The sequence below is a fragment of the Chiroxiphia lanceolata genome, chromosome 9 (genome assembly GCF_009829145.1).
Source record: "Chiroxiphia lanceolata isolate bChiLan1 chromosome 9, bChiLan1.pri, whole genome shotgun sequence".
NCBI lineage: Eukaryota > Metazoa > Chordata > Aves > Passeriformes > Pipridae > Chiroxiphia > Chiroxiphia lanceolata.
In genome coordinates this window covers 24389625-24412607 of record NC_045645.1, presented here as the reverse complement: position 1 = coordinate 24412607, position 22983 = coordinate 24389625, and the positions used below count along the sequence as shown (strand labels likewise).

The 22983-nt window shown below is 51.7% G+C and overlaps 1 protein-coding gene across 6 annotated transcripts in view; it reads left to right on the top strand.

Annotated features, from left to right (window-relative positions):
* Nucleotides 1–22983, top strand: part of NOS1AP (nitric oxide synthase 1 adaptor protein) — a 44858-nt gene that overhangs the window by 17502 nt on the left and 4373 nt on the right. For 2 of the 6 annotated variants that reach the window (XM_032696697.1, XM_032696694.1), the window contains exons 3-10: nucleotides 14329–14421; nucleotides 14786–14859; nucleotides 15464–15572; nucleotides 15814–15955; nucleotides 17178–17317; nucleotides 17881–18048; nucleotides 19088–19253; nucleotides 19809–19958. In XM_032696697.1, the coding sequence (XP_032552588.1) occupies nucleotides 14329–14421; nucleotides 14786–14859; nucleotides 15464–15572; nucleotides 15814–15955; nucleotides 17178–17317; nucleotides 17881–18048; nucleotides 19088–19253; nucleotides 19809–19958 (1042 nt within the window). Of the gene's footprint in view, nucleotides 1–14328; nucleotides 14422–14785; nucleotides 14860–15463; nucleotides 15573–15813; nucleotides 15956–17177; nucleotides 17318–17880; nucleotides 18049–19087; nucleotides 19254–19808; nucleotides 22861–22983 lie in introns of those variants that run through there. The other 4 variants (XM_032696695.1, XM_032696696.1, XM_032696698.1 and 1 more) reach the window with 4 other exon arrangements.

Below are 22983 nucleotides of genomic sequence, written 5' to 3'. Positions count from 1 at the left end.
AGGCATGCTGAGGTTTGGTTGATTTCAAGGTCTGCAGCTCATCCTGGCATCTCCCAGCACTGTCTGGTCAGCAGAGTAGAGAACTGGACCTGCCCCCTGTTCCAATCCCCCTGAGTTTGTATCTCCCCACACCCATGGCATTGCTTTTATTTGGAGGCTTTTTCCTTCTTGTTTACTGCAACATGGAGTTTTCCAGTGTTTTTTAATAAATCAGTACTTTCATCAATTTTCTGCCATCATGGCAGTGTTTTATTCTTGGGATGGAGTGGGTCCAAATGCTCCCTGGTGCTCAGTACTGATGCTGCATGGGCCTGAGCAGGAGAGATGCAGGCAGCCTTATCCTGGGCAGCCACATCTTCCAGCCAGGCATGAGTGTGTCCAGAGAGGATACCTCACTCTTGCTCTATGGTTAAAGGGAGAAATACCTTAGGGAAAGGAGAACAAAGAGTTAAAGAACTTCACCGGGGGGGGGGGGGGGGGGGGGGAGGGGCAGGAGTCAAGCAATATTCCATACCTGTTTTATGGATGGGAAACTAAGACATGGGGAGACTGAATGACTTGTCGGATTCCTTCTGAAGGAGACATTCCTGCACGTGGAACTAGGCTGAATTAAAGTCAATCCAAACTGAAGTCAACTTTAATGCTACTCTTGTGTATGATCCTTTCTGTTCTTGCTTCTCTGCTGGTCCTCAAAGGCCAAGTACCCCTTGAAGTTGAAGTGTTCTCTGTTGCATCACCTCAGAAGAGATGCAAAGCCTGGGGCTGCAGCCTTCTAAAAAAAAAAGAAAGCCACGTGCCCCAGTTTCTCCACTGCTAAAATTAATTCTTGGTGGTTTTGGCTTGGTGCAGCAGAAGATGCTGTACACCAAACAGCCGGGGGGAAGCGCAGTGTCAGAGCCTGCCGTGCAGCCTGCGGCAAGGTGAGAAGGGTTTTGTCGCGCAGCTCCGAGGCTGTGAGAGCTGTAAGGATGTTACGGGATGTCCCTGCCGTGTGCGGGAGCAGAGGGAAAGATCACATCTGTTTAAAAGGAGAGGCTGCAAAAACTATTGTGTGAGCTGGTCTGTGAAATGGATCTCGTTTAATTAGGGAGTCGTGGTGCCGAAAAACCTCGGAATGATTAACTGCTCAGAGACTTTTGGATCTATAAGCAGCAAGGTATTTGTTTATTCAACATTGGGAGCAAGCCAGCTCGCGCCGGACAAACTTGCTCGAAGGCACCAATACAAAACCAGGGTAATTTACACAGTCTACATACATATTCATGTGATTACAACATCTAATCATGCATATTAATATAGGCGGAGTCTGGGCGGAGCTTAGGGCGGTGCTTTCCAAATTCTTCTCTTGGCGCTGAGTTTTGGTGGTCGTTCTGACCTTCAGCCTCAAATCGGGGGTCTGTTTCCCTTCTTTCTCGCTTTGACCTCCTTACCTTTCTATTGTTAATGTTATAACTACTGAAGCTTGCAGAAACCCTTGGCTCTAAACCCTTTTCTCCTATTCAAATGTCTACCTTGTCTTAATTTATGACCTCTAGGTTGATTATATAGCATTTCTAGCATTCTTCTTATGATTAGGTTCAGGTCCAGTAAGCAGAACAGAGCGAGTTATCAATGTTTTTGCAAGGGTTCCTTAGCAGCACAGGCAGAGCAGGTGTTGGGGGGGGATTTTCTCAACAGAGCGAGATACCTCAGTTAACTCTTTTAGGCCTTGCTCTCATTTCAGTCAGAGGAAGGGATGTGTCTGTTGTAGGGCACTGGAAGGAACAGTGCTGAGGACAAGAGAAAGGAGCCAAGCACTGTCCTCATCCCAGCAGAGAAGGGCTTTAGTGTGCAAAGCATGATGAAAGCCCTGGAGGTTCCCTGCCTCCTCCTGTCTGCACCTCCTCACCCCACAGGGAGGCTGCACAAGTCTGCTGCTTCTCCTCGTGCCACTGTGGCCATGGATGTGGTCCCTGAATGCCCTGGTATCCCTGGAGATGATGGCTGGTGAGGGAAGTGATGTGCTTCAACTGGGATTTTTGGATGGCATGGACATTCCCCTCTGAAGTGAAGTGTACCCAGGGCGAAGATTGTAGACAAAGAGTGTAGCCAAATTTGGATGAATTTTCAGAGAAATTTGGGTGAGTTTTCCTTCTCAGGCCAGGCTTCTCTGATGGAGAATGAGGATCCCAGTGATTCTTAATCTGTTGCTTGGTTTTCAGCAGTGTTAGTTTAACAGGATGGGGAAAAAATCCCCAAACAAACCAGATCCCCCTGCCATGTGCTTGCCTATAGAAACTGCCGATCTGTTTCAGCAGAAACTGCAGAAGTCTGAAGTATGTATTTACCACAGGAAACTTCAGCAAAGATGGTTGAATTTCAGCTTAACTCTTTTAACAGAAAACAGCCCTATAGTGTTGTTCTTGGATTGCAGTAGTGATATGCATCAGAGAGAGCCTTCTCTTTCTTTTCCTCTCCAAGGCCTCCAGGTTTTTTTAGCATTTTGCTCCAATGACAAGTTCTTACTTCCTCTTGACATGATGGATGGGACTGGTCTGGACTCCTTCAAACACTCCCTGATCCTTGGGAACTTTAGGGATATGTACATTTCTCCAGTACTGGAAGCACAAAGAGCACATCTCTGCTGACCTCTACATACTTGTTAAGAAATCCACAATATCTAAAAGAAGAGAAATCTAGAGTAATTGTCCAAAGCTGTTGGTGAGTGTGACTTGGAGTGCAGGTCCCCTGGAGCTTTCTGTGAAAAAAGACTTGTCTTTCTGTGGTTTGAATGGATTAAACTTCAACTTCCAGCTAGTTGATTTTGTGCATTTGCCTAAAGTCAGAGCCTTTGATGTGAGGAAGTTCTTCCCAAGTCCCAGGTCTGATCTGTGGACAAGTCCGCTCCAAACTTGCTTTTTGGATAAGCTAAATAGAGAGAGTTTGTTTTGACCTCTAGGATGTAGGAGTCTGGGAAAGTTGCTTTTTTCTGAACTCTTTTCTGTTGCTTTTTTGAAGTGTACAATAAAGCAGCACATGTTCTGTTGGAATGGGTTGTATTGGTAGTGATTTCAGCAGTGCTGTGTTTTGAGATAATGTCACCTTTGCTGCACATTGCTGAGGACCACACTGTCTTCATCTTGTCCTTTCCACTGGACTTTTCCACTTTCCACCTTTTGATGGCTCCAGGGCTTTTCTAGGATACATTTCTGCATCTTGCAGATGCAGCTTCTGTTCCTTTTTCCTGTGAGAGCTGCTTGGCCAATGTCAAATAAAATCAACCTGAAATGGGTAGATGCCAGATTCCTGTACACTTGACCTGGATAGCAACTACGTTTTTTTTTTACCCCAGACCTGCATAAAAATGAGCATTGCTGTGTTCTCCTCACTGGAGTTTCCTGGAAGCGCAGTGGCATTCTGTCATATGTCTGTCTGTCCTTGCTTCATCTGGGGCTCCACCCCTGAGGTGGATTTCAACCCCTGTTTTCTAACTCCATCTGAAATGTCAGCACTTCTATTACTTGGAAATTTTTTTATAATTCTGTGTAAATCTGTCTAAAGGACATTATTCATATTGCCTTTAACATACAGAATTTAGTGAATGGTTTTTAACACCTGCATTGCTGAAATAGGAACAGCGAAGCAAGTGTGATATGAATAATTACCTCTTTTCTCTGGTTACAACCCAGAAACATTGTTGAGCACCGCCAGCATCTAATGAGCCCCACAGGGCTGACTTGTTTCTGATGCACCGAGCGTTTAATGCTGCTGCTCATTCATTATTAATTGTCTGAATTTCATAATTGCTGATTTAGTTACAGTGTTACCAGCTTGCCTTCCTCGGTGTGTCACTGTTCCTCTGCCTGGCTATTCTCATCTGCCTTCTCAACTGGTCTTACTCAAGCTTTTTATGCAACTGGAGGAGCAGCTCTGTGGTGAGCAGTAAAAAAATACAGCTATAAATCCTGTGTTTTACAACTTGGGGCGTAAATATCATTGTGTTGTGATTGGGCTCACTTTGCTGAGCTGACACCTTTCTGAAGTGCTGCGTGGGTATCTTCGCAGGGTGCCCCTTGCTTTGTCACCTGCCCTCAGGGTGGATTTGGGGTGACTCTGCTCTTCTGCAGTGTCAGCCCTGCCTTTGACCCCCTACATGTGGGTAGGGATTATCTCAGCTACCTTCAGGCGGGGTCTGTCTTAGAAAGAAAGCATTTCGGGAAGAAAGCTAATCTTGAACACAGAAATTTTGTTTCCCTTCTCAGGTGGAGGAAGGTGCTGGGCTGGACATTGTCTGCACTGCTCAGTCCTGTGGTCTCCCGGGGCACAGGGACTTTCTGGTGCCAGAAAGGGGCAGGAGTTTATTAGGGATTACTGGAAAGGAGCAGGACTAAATTGCTGCACATGACAATGCTGTCTTTTAGGCCAAGCTCATTCTAACACATGGGCTCAAACCCGCTGTGGGCTGGATGAACAGAGGCCATTTCCAGGCTCTTTTAGTTTCTTACTTTCTTCAAAGGGCAATTGCACCAAACAGCTTGTGCACCCACTGCCTGCATAGGTCAAACCAATGCATGTCTAATTAGAAATACCACAAATTCCAGTCAGATGTGGGGTTTCCAAGGAATGGGCTTCTACTTCTTCTAGCAACAGGTGGCAAATATTAAAACGCGTACAGCTCAATTCTTGTCTTCTCCCTCCCGGGCTGTGAAAAGCAGTGCGAGAGCAGTGCCTGCAGATGCACACAGAGCCTGCCCTTGTTTTCCTTAACTGAAGGAAGTAGCTCAAAGCCTGGTTGTTATTTTTGTAACCAGTTCAACCAGTATCCCACACACCCCCACTCGCCGGTTAATTTGCACTCTCGCTTGGCCATCGGAGATGGCAGCATGTGAAGGCAGGGGGGAGCTTGCCACCTCCCACACAGGTCCAGTCTGTGCTGTTATCACTTGCCTGGATCTCTGAAAGGGGTTTAGACGTGTTTTCAAGGCTGGAGGCTGGCGTGTTGCGTGATCTCCACCAACCTTCAATGACTGGCTGAGAGGTATCACTTTTCCCAGCCCCTGAGCTCCCACTTGGAGCCATCACTGCATGTGCCCAAGCTGGAGGAGAAATTATATGGCTTTCTTTTGTAATGTTGGTATTAGTCAAGCCCCAATGAAGTGAACAGGATCTCTTGCACAGGGACCTTGTTGGCTTTGAGGAGCTGCTGGTGGAACTGAGGGATGTTGCTGGGAAGTGTGCTCCTGCTCCACCAGCTGCATCCCTCATGTGCACTGTGCTGCTGCATCCCCTGTTATGCAGAGCAGCTGCAAGCTGATGATGAGTCTCAAGTCTCCTTTGAACCTCTGATTTTCAGGTGTTTTTTAAAAAAAACCCCCACAGGGTAGTCTGGAATCCCTAAGGATTTCTTGTAAGGGAGGTAAATAATCTTGTAAATGGAAGTCTGGAAAAGAGGAGGTGAGAATAAGCTGTTACCTGGAGGAACTTTCTTCATTTAACCCTATGACTGATATTGATTTAATTTTTACCAGTTCTGATTTCTCTGAGATTCCTGTCAAACTGCTTCGACTGCAGATGGCTCGTGTATGTGTCCCAGTTTGCCACCTCAACTTGTGAAACTCGGAGGTAGTGAGAGGAAGTGGATGGAGGCAGCTCTCTGGTAGGAAATAGCAAACCGAGCAGAAGGCATTTATTGTGAAGTATTCAATGTTATTGGAAAACATATTTTTTGTGATAAATGGGTATGCTGTGATCCTGGGATGGTTTCAAAGCAGCAACCTTAACTCTGCTGTGCTGCTCTCACAACATGGGTATTTTTAGACTGATTCCCATTTATACCCATCAGTACTTGCAACTGTTACAGACGGTTACCAAAATTAAACCTGAAGTTGGATGGGAAAATAGGCACTGACCTTGTCAGTGCAAACCAAAATCATATCTATTTCAGACAAACACATGTACCTCAGAGCCGCATTTCCCATATGTGCAAATGCAAACTCCAAGGAACTGTAGAAGAGTTTTAAAAAGAATCATTAAGCCCAAGAGCAAGCATCCAATACTCCATTATTCCTTCTCTTTTTCAAATTACTGTGCTCTTTAATTTAAGTCTAGCTATTGGCAAAACCACAAGCAGTGGTGTGTAGACAGGTAGACAGGGGACATTTAATCCTGAGGAGCATCTTACACCTGAGCTAGGAGGATGGCAGAGGTCTCCAGCATCTTTGCCCATGCCATGCCAGCAATTTGCCAATGGAGCTGGTGGAAACCTTGACCCTGCCCCCAGATATCTCCATGATTCTGTGCCCCACAGTGGGAATCATCCCTGCTGCAAGTGCGAGTGCTATGGGCTAGTTTTGTCCCAGTTTCTGGCAACAGAAACAGGGAGCACAAGTGAAGTGACCACACCAAGGAGATCCCCAAATCTCCCTGCTGTCCTTGTCTCTTTTCTCCTAGCCCTGAGGGGAACAGGAAGGTGCTGCTGGCATCCCGTGGGCAAGTACCCTGCTCATGTGTGTGGATCATGGGCACAGTCATGGCCAGGCATGTACTTTCAGCTGCATGCAAGAATTGGGGTGGTAAAGCCTCCTCACCAGAGCTCTGATGGGATAGCATGCCCATGGTAAAGGTTATGGGGATTCTCAACAGTCACAGGTAGCAGCACAGCACTTTGGTTGGGTGGCTTAAGGCAGTCTTTTAAAAATGGGTTTTAGTCCATTTATTGCTGATGACATTAGTAGGCTAAGCAGGTATTCCAGTATGCTCCCCTCTAGCAAGCCTGAGTCCCCTGAGGGCATAAAGTGCAGCCCAGAGTAGTGGACTGTCAAGATGTTTTGAAGCCTTGTCCAGAAATGCCTCTTGGATGAAGCTGATTGCCCTTCTGGGACGTGTCCTGCTTTCCAGCCACTTTATCCCCTGACATCTGCTGCTGCTCCAGTAGAGCTGGAGGGAGACTCGGACCAGGGCAGGCTAGCAGGTGCATTTCTCTTTTCAGGACAGCAGCCCATAGTGGAAGGGAGTGATGCTCCATGCCTAGGGACCCTGCTGGCAGGATCCTGGCTCTCTGCTGCCCTAACCTTCTGACAGCAGGGCTCTGGGGAGAGGCTGTGCTGCCTCCACTCCCTGCCGTGTGGCAGGCTGTGCCCAGCTGTCTTCTGGACACCACCCGATATTCCCAGACCTGTGTGGCTTAGATGGCTGGGGACTCTTCTGATCTGCAAGGCTGCTCCTGGCCAGGTGGCCTCTGTTTGCTAATGTGCCAAAGCTATATTTAAATCATTCCCTTCTCCTCTGCAGTGCTCTTTTCTTTCAGGCGCAGCTGCGTTTGATGCATCCCATAAGCACCCACCAGTCCCAGCACACAGCACCTGCGCTGGGCAGGCTGGGTGCAGTGTGTGCCTTACCACCACATGGCCCTTCCCAGCCTTCTGGCCCACGGAATTCTTGGTTCACAGGCCAGATGGGCACGTGGTGGTCCTGTGTTTGCTGTGCTGCTCACCTTGATGTGTGCAGCCCCTCCAACACTGCAAATCACGCTTCTCCTCCAGTTAACAAAGCACCAGAAGGAAAAAGAAGAGATGAGGTATTCTGGCTGCAGTCTGCTCATAGTGCTTTGGCAGGACCCCAGCGCTGAGCTCTGAGTGTTGATTACCCCACAAAAGGCCAGCGGAAAGCCAGTGCTGCATTCCTGCTCCTTCAGCTTTCTGTGCCCATCCCCGAGGCAACCTGGCATCCCTGTCCAGGAAAAAAAGGCTTGTCCTTCACAGGTTTCTGTTCCCGCACAGCCCACAGGTGGCTTCTGAGTCATTCAAGGGTGCTGGTGTTGGTGCCATTTCTTTGTGTGGTTCAGTAAAGTGAAATTCTTGTCCCCTGCACAGCGCTGCTGTTTGCTATTCCTCACAATTACAGCTATTAGGATCCCAGCAAGGTTTCCCAGGCTTCCCTCCTGTGGGTTACGCCTGAGCTCCTGTACATTTCTGAAATTTACCGTCGTTCCCCGTGTTTTCAGCAGCACAACTTGCAAAGTATGTGGTTGCCCCCCAGTCGTTAATTCTCGGCGCCGTGGAGCCTTGTGCTGATTGAACTCGAGCTCGGCTGTCATTTTGTAATAAGTTAATTCTTCGTCAAGAGCACAGCACCGCTCCTCCCCCAAAGTGCTGGGAAAGCCGTTGCTAGTCTGCCACGTCTGTCATTAGCCCGAGCTGACCTTGGGTTAAAGTCTAACTCTGAAAGTATTTTACGAGGTGCTGTGCCAGCCAGCTGCGAGGAGGAGCCGCAGGGGGTGCCAGGGGAGGCGGGCACTGGCTGTGGGAGCCGTGGGAGCTGCGGGGGCATCACCACCGTTAGGAGACCTCAGGGTGCTCACAGTGCAGGGTCCTGGCCAGCCAACCCTTTGCATTTGGCAAAGGTGGCTCTGGGGGATCCGGCATTGCACGCAGTTTTGTGTGCTTTCTGGATAAACAGAGAAATACTGCTTTCTGGCAAAATTACATCCCCTTCAATGGTTTTTCTTATAGCAGAGTAGCAATGAGTTTTGTGGGAATTGCTTTTTCCCTATTAATTTCGTTCTCAGACCACTGCTTTTTCCCCGAAAAAACTTGTAACTTTGGGGGTTTTTTTAAGGATTGGGATAGAGGAGGGAAGGGGATGGGGGCAGTTCAATGCACTTAGAGCAACTTCCATTAAAAAACATTCTGTTTATTTGCATTCTGTTGGCGTAATCTGACCATATAGCATTTCTGGTACCTTCCCTCACTGATGAATGGTGCTAGTGGGCAGACTTAAAACTGTACCCACGTGTGTTGAGATGGGCTGGGATGAAGTGAGGGCATTTTTATTCAGGTTAACATTTTTTGGATGCTTGTGAATGTGGGGGGATGATGAATCTAGAAAGATATCATCTCTCCTCTTTAGTGTCTGATCTGCCTAACCTAGTGTGCAGCGCGTGGTTGCAAGTTTTCTTACACTTCTACTGGGTGGAAACACCCCAACAGGGGTGGATAGCATCTTTCTAGGGATGCTGAGTTTTCCCCGCTTTTCACACATACCCATCACACTGGGATTCATACATAAGTTTACTCTAAGCTGACGAGGTTACATGCGCTCTCTATTAAGCAACATATGTTACTCAGTTCTCCAGAAAGGGCAGTTTTAATATTCTGCCAGTAGGAATGTGTTGCGCAATGATGCATACACCAGCTGGCTTCTTTTCCTTCTGAAGTTATTTAAATACTGAACTCCACATAAAAGACAGATGTTGAGAATAGACTCCCACAAACCTGAGGTCAATGGTAAGGCTTTCGTGCTCTGATGGAGTAGATGTTTCTTTTCTAGATGAAAAGATGAATGTGTTTTTTGTGGGCAGTGTAATATTAAGGGATGATCTGTATTCACTTCTTAGCTGGTTGGGTTTTGTGGGTGATCTTATACTTCTTTTTCATTACTGAGACCACCTTTGCTTTTTTTCTCGAATAGTTGTGGGGTTTTTTGACTGATACATCTCGAATGTCCATTTTCAGTCTTTGCTCAAACCTTTTAGTACAGTTCTTAGAGCTTCAGTTGGAGAACGACTGTGAAGCTGTGAAAGTCCAGGAATGGACAGTTTCTCTTGCTTTTTCTATTTTCCGTGTATTTCCCTGAAATTAATTCTTCTTTGTCTTCTGGGATTGCCACATTTCTATAGCCAAGAATTAATATAATTAACCCAAGCTTGCATTATTATTACAGATATTTAAAGATCCAGAATCATACCCAAGATGGGCTGAAGGCTAAGAAAGCTCTTCTGACTCTTACACCATTTAGTCATTTATAAGTAATACAGTGAAATGCTACATGGTGTGAAACACAAGGGGATCATGGGAAAGCTGCACAAATCCTCTTTCCTTCCTTGATCCCAAGCTGGATAATTATTTCTGTATCACTTCTTTATTAAGCCGTAGGGTGGAATTCAGCTCTCCAAGATGCAGCTATTGGTAGCTGAGCTTATCACGTGTGAAATTCTTTTCATGTGTTTTTTCTCCTGAAGGAGTCACCACAAAGCAGAATGCGGTGCCCAGAGAGTGTGGGGTGAGTCGCTGTCACCCACCTCCCTGCATCAGATCACAGGGACACTCCTGTTGCTCCTGGTGTAATGAATAGCAAAGCTTCCCCCGAGCATCCCCATCCCCTCTTGGCAGTGGAACGGGTTCTATGCTGGTGGCTTTGACAAACCCCCCTTTTGCTTTGCTGCACGCAGGCAGTTTTGTACTGGCTCAGAGAAAAGCTTCTTAGCAGCAGTGCTGTGCATTTTAGCACATCTTTGGGGATGCAGGATGTATCCCCAACAAGGGTTGTATGGCAATGGTCCACTGTTTCCGGAGACATGTGCGTTTTCTTTTCCTGTGGTCAACCAGTGCCTGCTTGTTTTGGATGCAGCAGCAAGCAGTGACTGTGCATACCTTCTCATAGTCGCTTTGGTGGCATTTCCAACCCTGTCATCACCTCTGCTTTCCTCCCAGCAGCAGGAAAAGTTAAAACCCTAATGCTTTTCATCCCTCTTAAGCTTTATTTTGCAGCAGAAGGAGGGATGTTGACAAACATGGGTAGACATGCAGATCTCTGTGCCTGGGGCACATACAGTTGTAGTCAAGAATAACTCCAAGCCAGGGAGGTCCTGATCGGCCATACAGAGAGGTTTTTCCATGGCCCTGTTAACTAAAGGGGCTTGCAGGGCAGGTATTAGCAAGGGCAGGTCCTGTCCATGTGTTGGTGAGACTATCTGAAACATCCAGTAGTCTTGAGGAGCAAAAATACCATGCTGGCATCAGTAGCCTGCTCGTGGGAAGAATTTGCCTTGGCTTTGGAGAAGTCCAAGGAGGTAGCGTAGGGCTAGGTATTCTTCCCAGGCTGGAGAGAGTGCATGTGCAGGCAGGGCACCCAGCCCAGCCCTGAGCACTACTCCTGGGCTGGTGCCTGGGGCTGGCTGTCACCATCAGCCACCGCCTTCCTGGGAGCTGCAGGGGCTTGCTGGATTGGGCAAGGGCTTGTGGTAGCCATGCCTTCTTCCTGCCTTAACCAGCGAGCAGCACCCAGGACAGCCAGGCATTGAGCAGGGCTGGTCGTGGCACCTGCTGTCACTGCTAATGTGAACTGCTGCCCCGTGAGATGGTGCAGATTCTGCCCTGCACAGCTTTGGGTTCATCCCTTACAGTCTCTGTGGCTTAGAGGAACTGCGCAGAGCTAACGCTCCCTTAGACCAAGTTAGAAAGCCCCTCAAGATCAGCAACGCGTCTCCTGGCCTGTGGGACTCAGCTTGCCTTCCCTGCACAGCCCCGGGATGCAAGAGGCGACTCGGCTGAATTGCTGTCTTATTGAATCCTCTTCCTTGCTAATTTATTATTAAGTGATGGTTAGTGTTTCATTAGAGCCCCAGTTGGCATGAGTTCATTAGTGTTTTATTGGCTAGAGCTGTGCTTTCGTGCATGGGAAGTGTATCCCAGAGAGCCTCTGGGCTCGTTGGAGTGACTGCACTAATGAGCTCTGGATGGGGTGGGATGGGCAATAGCTCTCTAAGCGCATGGCTCAGGCTTGCAAAGAAGCTTGGCTCTCACTTCAGTGTCAGGATAAAGACCTGGATTTGTGGAAGGGCTTAACAAATCTGGCTGGTTGGCGCTTTTGAGAATTTGGCTTTTTTGCTTCTGTTGGTCCTTGCTGGAGTTTTGCCATGAGCCATTGGCGCAAGGGGACTTTGGCTTTAGTGTGGCAGAGGCACACACACAGCAGCTCTCCCCACAGCATTCACCTCTGCCAGGCTTGGGGCGAGCCTGGGCAGAATCCCTTGCCTGCAGCCAGGGATTCCAGAAGCCTCTCCAAGGAGCTCTACGTTTATTCTGTCCCTGAAACATGCCAGGACTGGGTAACATCTTTGCTGAAACCTCCTGGCCTGTCTGCATTGTTGTCCTGGAGCTGTTACTCACCCAAAAAAACAGGCTAAAATTAGTCTGTTTAACCCTGGGATATTTTTCAGGGTTGATGTCTCTTCCAAGCCCACATTAATTAGCACTTGGGGTAACCCAGAATAGAAACCCCATGGCACCAGCAGCTCGGAAATGCAACTTGACGTTTATAATCAATGATCGTTAGGACCAATAAATCAGGCTGCAGTGCTCCAAGGTGCTGTGCAGTCAGCCTGAATGCTGCAAAGAGCATCCAGCTCAGCCCTCAGCTCCTGGAAAAATCACACACGGAGCTTCAGAAGGGGCTGGGTTAATTACTCCAAGGTAGTCGGGCCAGAGCTCACCTTCTCAGGGCTAAATCAAAACATTTCTCTAGTGTTAGGTACCAGGCACCTGATCTTGGCACTGGTCTGCTGTCTTAGCAAGGCACAGAGAAGGGGCTTTTGAATGCAGCTTCACCTCTGCTAGTAATGATGGGAAAGGAAATATGAGAGATGGGACCTGGAAACCCACACCAACGGGTTCTTTGTTGAGGAACTCTGGTAAGACCCTTCTCCATGAGGAATAAGCTGTGCAAGCAGCATATGGGTATGTGCTGGGGGTTTTAAGGCTGGCTGTAGCCAATCCCCTGTACTCAGCGCTGGTGAGGCCACACCTGGAGTACTGAGTCCAGTTCTGTGCCCCTCAGTTCACAAAGGATATTGAGGTGCTGGAGCAGGTCCAGAGAAGAGCAACAAGGCTGGTGAAGGGACTCGAGCACAAGTCCTATGAGGAGAGGCTGAGGGAGCTGGGGCTGTTCAGCCTGGAGAAGAGGAGGCTCAGGGGAGACCTCATCACTCTCTACAAGTCCCTGAAAGGAGGTTGTAGCCAGATGGGGTTTGGTCTCTTCTCCCAGGCAACCAACAGTAGGACAAGAGGGCACGATCTTAAGCTCTGCCAGTGGAAGTTTAGGCTGGATATTAGGAAGAAATCTTTTGCAGAGAGAGTAATCAGACATTGGAATGGGCTGCCCAGGGAGATGGTGGATTCACCACCCCTGGACGTTTTTAAGATGAGACTGGATGTGGCACTTAGTGCCATGGTCTGGTAACCACGGCAGTGTTGGATCAAGGGTTGGAATTGATGGTCTCAGAGGTCTTTTCCAACCTGGTTGATTCTACGGTGGGAGCCTGAGCTCTGCTTTCTCCAGCCCATCACCATGGCTTCAGCCCTGGAGTTTGTGGGCTCGTCTGGTCGGGCATGGGGAAGGGCAGAGCTGCATTCTCTGCTCTGTTTTCCAAGCCATCTGAATCTCTCATCCCCATCGATGATTTTAAAATGGCTTTGAGGAATTGTGCTTTCAGGTCTTTTATCATTTGATCACAGGTCAGGGCCAGCAGCTTTTCCTGCCTGCTGGCTCTGGCTGCCAGAGTTAATACATCATGCGGTGCTGGAAATGTCACGGCGAGGCTCGGCGCGGGCTGGAGGCAGGGCACTGCGTCGGGCGTCTGCCCTGTGCTCCCTCTGCAGAGACATTGCTGAAATAAGGAGAGGATGAATTAAATCCCACTTCCTCAGGCAAGCTAGGTGCAGGATGCAGGGCTTTTCTGGGCACAGAGGATCTGTCCCCATGGCTGTGCACAGCACTCTGCACGTAGGACCAGCACATCAGGTACCTGATGTGGGTGCACCTGTGGCAGACAGGTTATGGGACTCCTCAAAAGTCCCACAGCAGGAGGTTGCTCAGCCTAAATGGCTTGTTTAGGCTATTCCCCTGCCAGCCCTCTAAATGTAAGTAAGACTCTAAATGCCAAAGTGGATGGCTTTTGGGAAATCTCATTCTCTCCCCAGGCCAGACCAGAACTTTGTGTTTAGCCACTGATCTTTGGAAGTTCCTATTGGGATTTTTTCCTGTCCAGTGACTTCTAATTGAAGTGGGTAATTGCATTATCCCATATCCCCTGGAGAGGTTCACAGAGTCCTCAGCAATCATCATCAGTTTTATACTGAGCCCAAAAATACCCCACTCTAAATGCCATTTCCCTTACCAGAGCTCAGCAATGGCCACAAGCCAGCGAGGCAAACGCGGCCAGGCTGTGGATCCCTGGGAGCTGGCAGGGCTAGGGAGGTGGCAGTCCTTCTTTGGGGAGGCTCAGCCCTTTGGAGGGTCAGAGTGAGTGCCTTTGAAACAAGCTACCATTCCCAGCAGCATCCTGGGTCTGCATTGCTTCGATGTGTCCTCCTACAGGGCATGGGAACACTGCAGGGCAAAAAGATCCCTTGTCCTGTCCTAGCATGGATGTGCATGTTGATGCAGGCATGTGAGATCAGGAAAACATGTTCCTGTCTCTCTTGCCCCTTCCTCTCGCAGCCTCTTCAGCCCTTCCTGAGACTGTCCTGGCACAGAAAGGCTAATTCAAGTGTTTTCTTCCATTTTCCGCAGTATGAGTTTAAAGCCAAGAATATCAAGAAGAAGAAAGTGAATCTCATTGTGTCAGTGGATGGTGTGAAGGTCATTCTGAAGAAGAAGAAGAAGGTAGGCAGCACTGGTCCCTGGGGCAGCAGTGCCTTTACAGCAGGAGCTCTCCCTTCCCGGGGCAGGGACCTGCAGCATTCTTGAACTTCTGGGAAAATCTAATGGGCTGAGAGAGAGAGAAATGGGCTGGGATCAGCCATGGGTAGACTATGTTCCCACAGCGTGGCTGAGGTTGTCCTGATGTGGGTGTAGAAGGGGCTTGGGGGGCCCCATGGCAGTGATGTGGGACGTGGCTGATCCCCAGCAGGACCCAACCCTTGGTTCCATGGGAGCAGCAACAGACAAGAGCTTCCTGAATCTGTCCCTGGACTGTCTCTGCCCTGTCCTTGTTCTGAAGGACAGCATCTGACGTACTCATTTTCAGCTTCTTTCATTGCAGAAAAAAGAATGGGCCTGGGACGAGAACAAAATGCTCGTCATGCACGACCCCATCTACAGGTAAACCTGATGGGTGAGGGGACAGAGGCTCTCTGCTGTGCCACTTACACCATGCTGGCACTGTGCTGGGGACTGACCTGGAGAGCCGACACCATCCCTGCAGAGGGCAGCTCCCCTGACTCGAGGTGCTCTCTGGAGTCCCCAGCTCTCTTTCTCCATCTTGTTGCCAAAAGCAAGAGTTATGGGGTGTCTGTCCCAGCGAGGCTGAACGGGGTCGAGATGGGCCCCAGCCATGCTGGGGAGGGGGCAGGAGGCACCCAGGCAAGAAGGCTGACTCTCTGAGCAGTCAAGGAGTGAGGTTTGTTCTCCTCCGTCCCTGGAGGACTCTTGGGCCGCTGACTCTGTCCCTGAGGGCTGAGCAGAGAAGTCCCATGCTGCCTTTGCAAAACACTTGCTGCTGCTGAATCAGCAGACTAATTTTCCCAGCCGAGGCAAAACCACTGCCAAAAAAACATTCTGATGGGCTTTAGCAGGGATGTGCTGCAGAGGCTGGGGATCTGCCAGCACCCCGTGCCCTGGGAAGCACTGGCTGTGGCCTTGGAAGTCTCCTGGGCATGTAGGTAATGTGTATGATGATATCTTCCCTTCTTTTGTGTCCTTGCAGAATATTCTATGTGTCTCATGACTCCCAGGACCTAAAGATCTTCAGCTACATTGCCAGGGATGGGTCTAGCAACATCTTCAGGTGCAACGTCTTCAAATCCAAGAAGAAGGTAAAGGTGCTGGGGTGCTCATCTTGTCATGGTGTGGCCTCGGTGGAGCAGCTGGGGCAGGATCCGGTGGCACTGCATTGTGGGTGGCAGCCCAGAGCACACCGGGGATCTGAGCTCTGGTGCCCCAGGCCCTGTGGCAGCGCACAGAGACCCCTGAGAGCTGCACCAGGCTGGGGAGTCACCAGGCAGGGGTGGCCCGGCTGAAGTTACATCCCTCCTCTCCTCTCCTCGCCTGCCGCAGAGCCAAGCCATGCGCATCGTGCGGACGGTGGGGCAGGCGTTCGAGGTCTGCCACAAGCTGAGCCTGCAGCACACCCAGCAAAACGCAGACGGGCAGGAGGATGGAGACAGTGAGAGGAACGGAGATGACCTGGATGTCCCAGGTATTCCGCAAAGGCGGAGGTGGGGGTGGCATGGGGTTCCTGGAGCCTGGCAGACACAGTCTACAGAATCACTGTCTTCCCATACTGCTCCTTGCTGGCTGACACCTGTGGGGAATAGATTTGCACAGCAATCTGGCCTGTGGCGCCTCTGGCTCAAGCTGGGATCTTGCCCAGCAAGGAGCCTTCGCTAGGTGTTAGCCCTCATCCTCGCAGACATCCCCCTTGCTGGGAACCAATTAGCAGCGCCTGGGACTCTGCTGGGCGCCAGAGTACTCTCCGTGCTTGGCTGCACACACTGCAAACATTCCCTCGCTGCTTCTGCAGCAGAGGCCTCAAGCACAGACCTGTGTCCCGAGGCGCGTCTGGGGCTGGGGCTCTCTGCAGTTCCCTGAATGGACTAATCCATGTTTGTGGTCTTGCATCAAGCTGCCAGGTCTTCAGGCAGCCTGTGGACCTGTTCCTTCTCAGCCCCATGGGTAGAGGGTGCTGGAGCAAGTACTCCTGGCTGTTGGTCCAGCCCCATCACCCAAGCTCTGCAGGGCCCCAGGGAGCTGCCCTGCTCCTTGGTGCCTGTGCCTGCACTGGAGGAGAGGCAGATGTTTTGCAAGAGGTTGGTCAAATACCCATCTAGTGCCAGCTGGGACACTGATGGGTCCTGCTGCCTGCTAGTGTGTGGATTGCCTGCCCTGCCATCCCATGTTGGGGGCCAGTTCCCCCCATCACAATAGGAGCAGCCTGGACTGGGCTGTGGTTTCCTGCTTGCCTCTGTGACCAGTGTGTCGTGATGACCTAATCATTGGGCTGTTCTGGACCGGTCATTGTTTGGTTTTCCTCCACACAATGTCCGGGCCATGATATGCAGTTCCCTGGAGAATTCCGAGCATCTGTTTTTTGTTTTTCTTTCCCGTAATCTCTTGTTTACCTTTCTTTATCTGTGTTTTCTGCTCTTGGTGGCCCATTTGTCCGGCCTCAGGGGTTTTGGCTGCTGTTCCCCAGGTTTGGTGTGCTGGGGCTGGGTGTGTTTTTGGCTGCAACCCCCATCCGGAGCAACAGCAGGAAGAGCAGCTGTGTCTCTGTGTACCTGCTTCCCCCCAGAGCTGGAGGGCGGGTGGCAGGGGGGTGGTGGGGACCGACCCTGGGCATCGCTCACTACACTTGGGGTGCACCACAGCAAGCTCCTGCTCCAAGCAGACTGTGCTCTACTCTGATGCTGCTCCCACAGCCTGCCGCCTCTCCGGTGTGGAGAGGGCAGCCGCCTCAGCGGAAGAGACGGACATTGACGCCGTGGAGCTGCCGCTGCCTGGAGCCGACATCCTGGACTTCAGCCGTGGCGTGACCGACCTCGATGCTGTGGGCAAGGAGGTGGGTGGCCTATGCCAAAGTGCCTGGGTCCCTGCCCTCCACTCTTGGGGCACTGCACAGCCCCAGCCCCGTGACTCTGATGTGCACCCCGAGGGCCCAGGGATCGGGAGGGATTCAGCAGCATTCCCCAGCTCCCAGATCAAAGCCATCTGACGCTGCAGGGCTGCCCTTTGGCTTGGGGCCCAGGGCGCTCCTGGAGAGAGCTGTGATGAGGCTGAACTCCGTGCAGTCACACGGAAAGTGTTTGGGGCAGAGCTGATAGGGATTTTTTTCCACCAAAAAAAACAAAAATAAAGGACTTTTTTGATACAGTGGAAATTCCCATTGGAAGCGCCAGCCTTTTCAGGAATTTTCTACAGAAGTATTTGGGTTGTTGTCAAAACTCAAAAAATACTGTCTTCAAAGTTTGTCAGCACCCCCAGCAAAGTGTGCATTTGCTTTGAATGCATTTGCTTCTTTCCTGGGTATTCTGGGGGGCTGCTCTCTTCTGCAGCCTGTATGTGCCAGGTGGCTCTCTGAGGTGAGTGGCATGGGATCACACTTTCCACACTGGTGTTTTGCAGGGCTGCCTCCACCCTGAAGATATCCTGACAGCATCGCCCAAGATGCTGCTGCCCTCATCTGCCCAGCTGCCTGACCTGGGAACACCCCTCTCTGCCCACCATCAGATGCAGCTTCTCCAGCAGCTCCTGCAGCAGCAGCAGCAGCAGACACAAGTGGCTGTGGCACAGGTTCTCCCCTCCACTCTTTTCTGGGGCAGCAACAGGGCTGGGGCACACTGAGCCCCTTGGTGCCACCAAGGGGAGTGGCACCTGGAGGCAGGCTACTCTGTGGGGAGCTCCAGGCAGAAATATTCAGGTGGCAACTGTGGGAGAAACTGTGACTCAGAGGATGGGACGTGCAACAAGGGGAGAGGAGTGGCAATTTGCCCTGGCCCCATCAGGAAAGATGAGGTGCTTAGGTCTGCATGCCACCAGCTTTCTTGGGCTTTCAGCCCCTGTCTGCTTGCCAGTACCTGGCCTCAGTGTTCGCCCTGAATAACTGCTGCCTGAGCTGTGTGTCTGGCAGCTTACTCTCCATCCAGCTATTCCTCATTTAAGCAGCTCTGGCTGCTTTAATCCAACTCATTACCTGAGCTTTACTTGTTTGCTGACCCCTCGCAGAGCTCTCCACAATTGCTCAACTTTCTTCCTGACCTGGCCTGAGCAATGGGCTCCAGCAGCCTTTTTGTGCTGTCCCATGGCTTTCCTCCTCTTGCATCAGTAAATCAGTGTTTGTGCTTCTGCCTGAGCTGCTGCCCCAGAGCCCATGTGCTTTCTGGGGTCACAGGCTGCAAAGCTGCTTTTCCCTCTGGAATAGAGACCTTCATCCTCGGGGGATCCTTTATATCTGCCCAAGTACAGTGTTGCCTGCAATCCAAAAGGGCTCTGTGGTGCCTACTCAGAGTGTAAAATATTGCACCCCTTGCCCCTGTGACTGATAGTTTGGTCAGTGCTGCCCCCCTTTGCCTTGAGCTTTGCCATCAGAGAGGCCAGGGGACCATGTGCTGAGTGTGCTCTGGTGTTACACTGCCACCTGCCCAGTGTGACACTGCCACGTGCCTGCACACTCCCCATCATATCTGCTGTACCCGCAAGGAGCAGCTGCCTCATCACACCGTTGGGTGGGATGCTGGTGAGCCCTGGTAGATGAGTGGTGGTGGCCAGAGTCGAAGCCCTCAACCCTTGAGCGGCGTCTCCCCACGCTCACCCCCTCTCGGCTGTCCCACAGGTGCACCTGCTGAAGGACCAGCTGGCAGCAGAGGCAGCGGCACGGTTGGAGGCCCAGGCTCGAGTGCACCAGCTCCTGCTCCAGAACAAGGACTTGCTGCAGCACATCTCGCTCCTGGTCAAACAGGTGCAGGAGCTGGAGCTGAAGCTGGCAGGGAACACGACGAGTAAGCGCTCTCGTCACTTCTTCTCCCCTCACTTCTAGCAAGGGCTGTGAGGCACATGCACATGGGTGTTTCTGTTGGGTTTTTTTGTGTGTTTCCATTCATTTTGTTTAGAGGGATATTTGTGCCCTTCTGGCCAGGCTTGTGCATGTGCAGCAGGGTGCTTGCATGCCATGTGGGATGGGGCTTGGGGAGGGCTGTATGGACAGGTACTTACCTACCTCCATCAGCTGTATGTCTGCTTTCCCCAGTGGCTGCATGCTCTAGGCCAGCTCCATACCTGCCCAAGAGCCCCTTCTTGACCTTCCTCTCCAGCAGATGTGGCCATCAGCTCCCTGCAGGAGCTGGGGCAGGAGACAGTTAACGTTTTGTCCTGCAGAACTGGCTCTTTGTTGGTCAGCAGCAGTAACACCAAATAAGCCCTCTCAACAGTGGCAGTAGGGAGGTTGGTAGCCAAGTGGCCCCAGCCTCTCCTCCTCTGGGCAGTGTGCAGCAAGCCGTGGTAGCCAGGGGACGCCCAGGCAAGCTAGGCCTCTCAGCCATGCCCTTCTCTTGCAGCAGGCTCCCAGGACAGTCTGCTGGAGATCACCTTCCGCTCCAACGTCCTCCCTGTCCTCTGCGACCCGATCACCCCGCAGCCCGAGGACACCCACCCGCCGCCGCTGGGCCCCAGCTCAGCTTTCCCCAGCACCCTGGGCAGTCCCATAGGTAGGAACGACTGTCTGGTGAAGCTGGAGTGCTACCGCTTTCTGCCGGACTCGGGGCCACCTGCCCCAGAGCCACCGCTGGGCAGCCTGGAGCTCATCAAGTTCCGCGAGTCGGGCATCGCCTCCGAGTACGAGTCCAACACGGACGAGAGCGAGGAGCGTGACTCCTGGTCCCAGGAGGAACCGCCGCGCCTGCTCCACGTCCAGCCCAGGCAGGACCTGGGTGACAGCCTGGAGGACGAGATCGCGGTGTAGGGGGGTCAGCAGGAGGTGGTGCGGAGCAGCCAGGACCTGCCAGAGCTGGGACAGACCCTGGCCATAGCCCAGTGGCCCTGGCAGGGATGGGACAGCCCGGAGGGAGCGGGGTGGAGGGGGGAGTGTGAGGCTTCCAGCGCCCAGTCAGGAGATGTGCAGGGGTTAGGTGGAGTCGTGCTGAGGGAGCGTGCTGGGCGTGCTGTGCTTCAGCGTGCATGGGCTTGTGTGCTGAGCTGGAGCATCCCTGCTTCTCAGCTGACAGTGAGCTGACAGCTCCTTGTGCTCCCCCCTGGCTCCCACCCCCCCACAAACTGTGTGTCCAGGTGAGGCAGAAGCAAGGATCCCTGCTGGATTAGCCCCTCCTGCTGCCGGGGAAGCAGTAAAGGAGAGGATTTTTTGGAGGGAACAAGAGAGGAGATGCAGGGCAGGGAGCAGAGACAAGAGGGACCAAAGGGGGAATGCTGGGGTGGTGAGCAAGGACAGAGTGGCTGACAGGTGGTCTGGCTCTCTGTATTGTGGACAGAGTGGAAGACAAGGATAGGGTCATGCTACGTTAGGGTTGGTGACAGTGCACTGTTGTAGTGGGTCTGTGAGTGAGAGGTGAGGTATAGAGGGACAGTGGGGACGAGCCTGGAAAGGAGTTGATGGGATGAGGTTGCACAGGCTGACCAGGTGCAGACAGTTCCTGCAGGGTGATGTGGCACTTCCAGGACAGAGTTTGTCCCTGCCTGAGGCAGGTGGAGGGCATTCAGGCACAGCCACTCCTTTCCCAGGCTGTGGAGCAGAGAAGGTGGCACAGCTCAGTGTGGAGCAGGGAGCCAGGGAATGCAGCACTGGGCTGTGGAGTGTCCTCCCCGACATCATCTAGTCCTTTGGCTCTTTGGCACACCTGCCAGGTTTCAAAGCCTTTTTGGTGCTCTCAAGCCACTTTTTCAAGCACTTCCTTGCACTCCCATCACCACAAACTCCTTGCTTTGCTTTATAGACAAACCCTCCCATTTCCAAGCAGTTGTCTTCCTCTAGACCAGGGCTGGGGCCTGCAGTGCTGGCATTTGTATCTGCAGGGATGAGCACACTACCACCCCTCGGTGGGGAGTGAACTGCTGGTGTCTGCAGAGGGGCTCCGTCACATCTGTGGTTTACACCCTCCAGAAAAGTGAGTCCAAGATCTCAGGATCCCCCACCAACCCCCAGGATGCTCTTGGCTGAGAGCCATCTGTGGGGGCCTCCAAGGGACCCAGAGCTTGTTTCTTTTCTGCAAGCACTTTTATCACCCGCCTGGTGCTACAGCCTCTAAGAGGCCATGACTGAAGGGGTATGAACCAGAGTCCTGATATCCGCCCTGCTCCCTGTGGAAGCACTCAATGAGGTGGGGATTGGCACAGTTGTCTTTCTCCCCATCCTCCCTCCTATCCTGCTTCTGCTTTGCTTTGTTGCTTCCCTGCTGCTCTCGTCTTTGCCAGCTCTGTCTCTGCTCGATCTGCCTGCAACTAACCCCTGGCTGACACCAGCTCTTGCTCTCCTCCAGGGCTTAGCCTGGCTGCTGAGGAAGGTCCATCACTTCTTTCTGCCTGGGTCCCCTTGGGACTGAGGGCTGCTGAGGAGTGAGGTGTGGATGAGACCCCCGGGGTCAGTATGAGCTGTGCTATGTACCCTCTGCCACAAGACAGGGCTGGATGATGTGAGGAGCTAGAGAGTCCCAGTGGAAAGGAAGGAAGGACATGTTTTAGTGTCCCCAGCAGTGCCCTAGGGTCCAGGGGAGCCTCTGCACCAACCACAGAGGGGGCAGAGTGGGAGAGGGTGTTGTTTGGTACATGGGTGCTCCTCTTGCCTGGCCACCACTACCTCCATGTGCCCTGTCCCACACCGCTGTGGGCACAGCAGTGTGCTAGCCCCTCTGCTGGGAACCTCAGGATCCCACTGCCAGCAGTTGGAGGTGAAAGCATGGGGTGGGAGGCTGGTCCAGCTAGGAGGAAGAAGTGGGTATGGCAGCACACACAGGACATGGCACAGACGGGGTAGGGGTGCATGGGTGAACTTGGAGAGGGATTTCCACGTGGGCAGACAGATTGTTCAGCAGAGGGGACAGGAGGAACTCAGCTGTACACACAGGGCAGATGAAGGGAGAGCCTGGGAGGAGCAGCAGTAGGACAGAGGTCTCTTCCAGGCTGGGCTGCCTCAGAAAGCAGGCAGGGAGGAGCCATCTCCTGAGACACTGCTCCGGTCCATTCCTGCTCCACACACACAGGCAGTGTCCTTTGAGGAGCTTCAGGACTAGCTGTGGGTTTGGGCTCCTGCCTGGCACTCTGCCCACAGGGGACAGTGGCAGGTGCCCCGCAGGCTGATGGGGTGATGCCGCAGTGTCCTGCCAGCACCATGCCACACCACAGGTGTACATGTATAAATGACCCTCCTCCTAAGTCAGCACTGCCTCCAAGACGCCTCTCTAGCCTCTCACTTTTATTATGGACCTTGACAGGGGATTTATAGCTATATTTTTTGTCCTTTCTTTTCCTACAACTGTCATATTACTAACTGTTGACTCAATCTATCTGGGAAACCAATCTGTCAATGTAAGTGCACTTAACCCTTGGGTGTTGTCATTAGTCAACTGGCTTTTGCTAAATAAATCTTTCTATTTCTCAAGGCTTTCTGTTGTCTCTTTCTTCTCACTGACTCTCTCTTTTTCTGTACTTCCTTCCCCCTCCATGCTGGTTGCCAGCACCAGCAGTGGCATCCTCTGGCCTTGCACAGACCCCCTCCAACTTAAG